At 37.2% G+C, this 6,896-nt stretch overlaps 1 protein-coding gene across 2 annotated transcripts in view; it reads left to right on the top strand.

The window, feature by feature from the left end:
- The first annotated feature begins 1,172 nt into the window (after nucleotides 1–1,172).
- The window catches only part of LOC103711640 (CCR4-NOT transcription complex subunit 1-like), a 33,688-nt gene continuing 27,964 nt past the window's right edge, over nucleotides 1,173–6,896 (top strand). Inside the window, exons 1-11 of one of the 2 annotated variants that reach the window (XM_008797877.4) lie at nucleotides 1,173–1,440; nucleotides 3,347–3,647; nucleotides 3,774–4,002; nucleotides 4,130–4,469; nucleotides 4,565–4,678; nucleotides 4,765–4,893; nucleotides 4,981–5,163; nucleotides 5,271–5,462; nucleotides 5,919–6,056; nucleotides 6,191–6,316; nucleotides 6,437–6,681. In XM_008797877.4, coding sequence (XP_008796099.2) covers nucleotides 1,342–1,440; nucleotides 3,347–3,647; nucleotides 3,774–4,002; nucleotides 4,130–4,469; nucleotides 4,565–4,678; nucleotides 4,765–4,893; nucleotides 4,981–5,163; nucleotides 5,271–5,462; nucleotides 5,919–6,056; nucleotides 6,191–6,316; nucleotides 6,437–6,681 — 2,096 coding nt within the window. In that variant the 5' untranslated portion in view covers nucleotides 1,173–1,341. The remainder of the gene's footprint in view (nucleotides 1,441–3,346; nucleotides 3,648–3,773; nucleotides 4,003–4,129; nucleotides 4,470–4,564; nucleotides 4,679–4,764; nucleotides 4,894–4,980; nucleotides 5,164–5,270; nucleotides 5,463–5,918; nucleotides 6,057–6,190; nucleotides 6,317–6,436; nucleotides 6,682–6,896) is intronic. The other variant, XM_008797878.4, reaches the window with a different exon arrangement.

Genomic DNA, 6,896 nt, shown 5'->3' with positions numbered 1-6,896 from the left:
ATATCACGGCTTGCTCCTTTTGCCATCTCAAATTTGTATTTAGTGGTCAAGGAGAATGCCGAGGCATGTATAGTAGCGTAAAAACAAAAATATAAAATGCAGAGGGGAGCAAAAGGATCAAGAATAGAGATGATTTCAAGATATTTCTTATCGAGAGCACATGCCTTTCATTAAACTCACTTGTTCATATTTTAAATAACAAAATTATCTTTTTTTATCACAACCTTGTTAATAACATAATTCTATCACACCTGCAGTATATACACTAGTTAGGGATGTGCACCGCATATATATATATATATATTATAATAAATTGGTGCGATATGTAGAAGGCATTCCATGCATGGAGTTATGACCATTCCATACATCATGTTAGAGCCGAATAAATGTTGTGCACTAAAGAAATTTTGTTTCTTCAAATTCGATTTCCACACCATCAAGCAGTAATAAATAGTGGTTGCAGTAAAAAGGTTGTTGTTTTTAATTACTACCTACTAATATGCTGTTCCCAAATGGTTGCAGGCTATACATGTAAAGATGGATCCGTTGTATCCATTATAAAGTAAGGTGGCTTATAAATATATATACATATGCATTTGGAAAGAAAAAATAAAAAAGAGAAAAAAATCCGTTATGTCATTTTTCAGGCCAAGCATGGATCTAAAAAAGTTAATGAAGCTATAGATTGGGTGGCCTCGGACTATTCTGAAAGATCTTATGGATAGAAAAGAGGAAGTTGCCTATAGTATTTTGAGACATGTTGTTTTTTATTTTTTTTTGGATGTATTCATTTAAATATATACAGGTCATCTGTTGAAAAAACAATAAATTAAAATTGAATTGGGATGCACGTCACCAGAACAGGGAGTCACCCTATGGAACAGGTTCTGGGCTTTTGAATTGGGCCGAACCCAAGGGGCTCTCTCTAAATGCACTTGAGCTCGCAAGTCGCCTCGAACCAGCGTAGAAGTCCGGGATCAGGCACTCCGCGGTCATCTCGTCTGCTTAGTAATTACGCAAAAAAATATCCTCATTTACGGCGTGGCAACATATAATCAGAACCGTTGGTTCGATGCAGGGAATCTTCGTAGCAAATAACCTAGGCTTACCAGAAGTTATTTATATCCTTCGACATAATACGGCACGTCCACAGTATAAAAAGGAGGTCCTCTCCGCCCTTTCCACTCTAGAACTCTCTCCCACTCCGGACCCTCTCCCGTTATTCTCAAACCCGCGCTCCCGACGGTCGCCCTGAACCCGCGACGGTTCTCCTCCCCTCTCTGCCCCCCTCTATCCAAAGAAAGAAACCCTAGAAGGGCGTTTCTTTTCGCCGCCGCCGCTATGCTTCCCTTCTCCGTCGCCGTCTCCAACCAGATTCGTCTCCTTCTGCAGAGCTTGAACGATTCCAACTTCGATTCGATCTTTTGCGAGCTGTGTCAGGTTTGTTATTCTCCATCTTTTATCTATTTAATCTGCGAAACATATCCAATTTTTTTGTGAGTTTTGTTCGCTTTTATAGCGCGATTAAGAACCCTAGGGAGTTTTCATCTTCCGCGGCTCCGTTTGATGTCATCTTCCATATGCGTGGAATTTAGATGCGGGTTTGTGGATCCATATTTCGTAAAGATAACAGAGAATCGATTAGGAACTCATGGGCTTTCTTTCTTGGTAGAGAAAATTATAGATTTGTGATATTTTTCCCCCATTGTTGCGCGAAGTGTCGTATGCGGCGTACGAACTCTGACTTGTGAATCTTGCTGCTATTTAGCCGTAACTCTGCTCTCCTAAATTGTTTTTTTTTGGAGTTTTGTACGCATAGGTGGAACGGAAGAAACCACTTGTTCTTGGAGGTGTGGATCTGTCTTAGGTGCTTCTTGGGGGCCTGGTGTCCACGAAGGCTAGAATCTTTAAAGCAAGGAATGTAACTATAACCCTAGTTCTGGACCTTCTGACTGCTCTGAGGTCTTCGTGGCAAGATTGTCCTTTTCTCCTATTTTTTTTTTTTTTCTCCATTTACTGAAGATTTGTGCTGAACCGACCGCTTCAGTATGATACTGCAAGGAGACTACGATGTCCATTCATCTTGTTTATTATCGCCTCTCTGAACCCGCCGACTTCCCGCCGACTTCCATGATATTTTTTTTGATAACCTTAATATGTTTTTTTCAATCGGCCTACCAATTGTTTACAGACTTTGCATGGTGATTTCAATGGTTAACATGTAAAAGTTCAGTGGATGACTGATTTAGGATACTTCTAAGCTGTGAAATATACATAGTACATAATTAAAATATGACTTCGTTTGGAGAAATTATCATTAGAAGACGACTGCTTCAAGTTTGGATTTTCTCCCCCATTTTCATGCAAGGGAAACAAGTTACATGTCAAGAAGGATGGTTTTACTTTTACCAATCACATATGGGAGGGGACTGATTTTATATTTATATACTTATATGTTATAGTAGAAGATATCATTGGTGATTTTGGTTATGACATCTTTATGTTTTTAATTTTTTATTTATAATTGACCTGTCTGGTAGTTGTAGAATTGATACTTATTCTTCTTCTTAACATTGAATACATAAAATTACATTCTATACTTCACATAATGTTTCAAATTGAAAGACCGAGGTTCTAGTTTCATGTCACCGGACAACTAAAGCCCTTTTGTTTTTGCAACTCTGTTCTCAATTATGTATGCCTATATGTGCAATAAATTTGCAAGTTGACTGAACTTTGACTTCCTACTGTAGTCCTTTTTAGCAACTGAGATCAAGTTATGCTAAGGCAAATATGTTAATTGAAAATTGAGTTGACTAGTTACCATCACTTGTCTCTTGCAAGACACAAATGTTGCTAAGGTCATTACTAAAATGTTTTCTAGTGCAACTTAATCATTTTAGCAGGTTATCCCTCCGAGTAACTTCTAAAAATATTTTGCATGATATGGGGAAGTTGCATAATTAGAGCTGAATGATTGCATCATGGTCTGTAATAATGAAACTTACCTTTACCTTTTGAAGAACACGCGCGCGCGCACACACATATATACACATATAAGTTCTTGATCGATCAGTATGTTTCCTGCATTAAGTTGAGAAGCCTTAATGTGGTCAGTGATACCCGCCCACCTCTCTCCAGTCCTGTGTGTAATTGTTTAACACTATGAGGAACTTACTTTCTTTGAGCGCAATGCATGTTACTAGACTGATGCCTTCTTTGCTGTTTATTGTACTGAGGACTAATTTACTCATTCAACTTTTTTAATCTAAGCTTACTTGGCTCTATGAGAACATTTGCTAATGCTATACTCTCTCTCTCTCTCTCTGTCCCCCTCTCTCCCCAGTTTGCAGAATATGGAAGTGAAGGCACCATTTTGTTGGTCCAAACATGCTTAGATCAAGTGAAGTTAAGTAGTGAAGAGGTTCAGAACCTGCAGCTGGAACGGAATCTTGTATCTGCCATTTTTAAATTTTTGCTGGATAGACCATATTTCAGCACAGTTTTTAGTGAATCATTAAAAGGTACACTGATGGGTGAAGGCTTTCTAAAAGATCTTTCAAGTACATTAAATCTTTCAGAAGCGGAGAAAGTTGGCATCGGACTTGCTCTGTCTGATTCAGAAATTCCAGATTTGAAAATGAGAGGTATCTTGGTTGCTGAATCTCATACCGTTTTGAAGATATAAGACAAGCTATGTGGGTTGCTTTTTCTGTCCGAACAGTCCATTTTATTCTCATGTTTTGAACTAACAGTTTCATTTATATTGCTAGGGCAAAATTTCTGTGTTTCTCAGATTGAGGAACTATGTGCAAATCCATCTTCCATTCTCTCCGATGAGCGAATTCAGGATATTGTTATGTTTCTTTATCAGTCTGAGGGCCTTTCCAAGCATATTGATTCTTTTACCAAAATTGTGTCTTTATTACAGCTCAAAGATAGCACTTCCTTTCTACCGACCACAATTCTTACAAATGATATATCTGTGGTTAACTCTTGGAGGTATATATTTTTATTTATGTATAAATATATTTTGCAAAGAGTTGATTATAGCTGTATTATATGCTGATTCTTTTCCATGAATTGATTTTAATAATTCATGGGCTATTTGCCCCATTTTTCCTTGCAGGCATTCAGATCTATTCTCTGGATGCTATTGTAATGATTTTGAGTCTGTTTTAGCGGAGATAGAGAAGGAAATGAACATGGCTGATGTTATGACAGAATTGGGCTATGGGTGTACAATTAACACTTCACATTGTAAAGAGATGCTCTCTCTTTTTCATCCCCTCAATGAAGTGACACTTTCTAAGCTTCTTGGTACAATTGCTCGTACTCATTCTGGTCTCGAAGATGCTCATAGCACATATGCAACATTTTGTGCGGCTGTTGGTAGCAGCTCAGAAAGTGATTCCTCATTATTGAATTCATGGAATGTTGATGTCCTTGTAGATTCAATTAAGCAACTTGTGAGATAAATTTTCTTTTCTTTTACTCTCTGATTTGCTAGCTATTGTGTGATAGCATATATATATTTTCCCCTTTCATGGCATTTCAAATGCAGGCTCCAGAGACAAATTGGACACATGTCATGGAAAACCTAGATCATGAGGGCTTTAATATTCCTGATGAAAAATCATTTTATCTTCTAATGTCTATATATTCTAAAGCGTGCCAGGTACTTATAAATTTAAGCATTTCATTCTGGATCTAAAAGCTGATTGCCTTGTCAATATGTTCAACAAATGGAAATGAATCATGCAGGATCCGTTTCCTCTCCATGCTGTATGTGGGTCTGTTTGGAAGAATGCTGAAGGCCAATTATCTTTTTTAAAATACGCTGTGTCTGCACCACCTGATTTATTTACATTTGCACATTGTTCAAGACAACTGGTATTTTTGGTTCTCTCCTTGCCTTTTTAAAATTAATGTCAATATATATAATCCTTGAGGCAATTAACATCCAGTTGTTTTTTTCAGACATTTGCTGATTCATCATATCTGATGAGCAAACAAGGAAACCGGGCATGGCTCTGTCTAGATCTTTTGGAGGTTTTATGTCAACTTGCTGAAAGAGGCCATGTCAGTTCAGTTCGACTGATGCTTGAACAACCTCTTGCTCAGTGTCCTGAGTTCTTACTAGTTGGAGTTGGTCACGTAAATGTAGGTTTTCTACTTTTGAGTAACGATCCATTCTTTATCACTTTCGAGTAATTGTAATTTCTTTATAGCAAACTTCCAATAAATATCATTCATTTCTTTCTTCACAGACGGCATATAATCTCCTCCAGTATGAAGTATCTTCCACTGTATTGCCTGTGATATTAAAAGATTCTACAAAGAATGGCATCATCCATCATCTTTGGTGTGTTAATCCGAACCTTGTCCTTCGAGGATTTGTAGATGCACATACTGATCCCAGTAATCTTTTAAGAATTCTGGACATTTGTCTGGAGCTGAAGGTAATTCTGGTGAAGTTTTGATGGCAGCTCTCTGTTTGTGAATGTCCTACGCTTGTTGTCTAAAAGGATATTACACAGTTATGGTCCCAATGATCCGGTGTCCGGGGAGGGTGAACTAGGAACGTCCTAACCTTTGGTCTGTTTTTTGCACAAAATGGCTGCCCCATAACTTGAACCTACACATATCGTCTGAGCTGTCATATTGACGAGGTTCTAAGTGCATTTTCTTTTACATGATATTTCCATTAATTATTATCTGAATCCTTATTTTTTGAATGAATCTTCCTTATAATACATGTAACTGCTAAGTGAACGTACATATGTAAATAGATATGTAAAGATATGTATTTATGCATCTGCATATGTGCTCAGTGCATGCATGGTATGCTCTTCTGGTTTACTCATGATCATGGGGTTTGCAATCTTTTTTTCCTAATAATGCTTTTTTGATTACAGATTTTATTACCAGTATTAGATGCAACTCCATTTCCGTTCAGCATTAAATTGGCTGCAATTGCTTCTCAGAAGGACCAGATAAATCTTGAGAAATGGTTAAATGAACATTTGAGTGTATATAAAGATGCTTTTTGTGAGGTAATACAAATGTCCTTTCTCTCTAATCATGTCCATATCTGTCACCCACTCCTTTTTGTTGAGGTAATTCAAAATTCTTTTGTAAGTATGAATGTTTGAACGCACCAATGACAGGATGTATTTCATCTTCTCAGGATTGCTTTAAATTCTTAAAAGAAGTGCTCAGTAATGAGGCAAATGATGTTCCAGATAGTTCTGTTCAACAACACCGAGCTGCTATTCTGAATGTTTACCAAGAAACGTGCTCTACATTCTTCAAGGTTTTGCAAAATTCATAAACCATCAATCATACTAATTGTTGCAGTTGCGTATTTAATTATTTTTCCCTGCAGGAGATTTACAGACAATTACTATGTTTGTCTCTTGATCTTAATATGCAGGTTCTTCAAGCTCATTCTGGGCAGCTTATTTCTCACCAACTCGTTGAAGAAATAAAGAGGCTGCATGTTTCATCTAATCTAAAGATTCAAAATGCTGTAACAACAGATGCAACAACTTCTGATGGAAGCTCAGATGCTATAGAGGCAGAGGCAAACACCTACTTCCATCAAATGTTCTCAGGACAGTTATCCATTGATGCAATGGTTCAAATGCTCGCATGCTTTAAAGAATCATCTGATAAGAGGTGGGCTAACTGACTTAATGTGAAAATATTTGGTCATCTGGATTTTATTTTTATTTTTAATTTCTGATCCTTGTGCCTTTGATCATTTTCTGCTCTTTCAGATATCCCTCACCTCTCTAACTCTGTTATTTAATCTCCTTGTTATGCCTTGTCTTTATCTTTGAGTAAATACAGGCATAAATAGATAATGAATTTCAATCTTTGCTACATTAATA

This window comes from Phoenix dactylifera, chromosome 5, assembly GCF_009389715.1.
Source record: "Phoenix dactylifera cultivar Barhee BC4 chromosome 5, palm_55x_up_171113_PBpolish2nd_filt_p, whole genome shotgun sequence".
NCBI classification, from domain to species: Eukaryota; Viridiplantae; Streptophyta; class Magnoliopsida; order Arecales; family Arecaceae; genus Phoenix; species Phoenix dactylifera.
The sequence above is the reverse complement of the archived record's forward strand: the minus strand, read 5'-3'. Positions and strand labels throughout refer to the sequence as shown.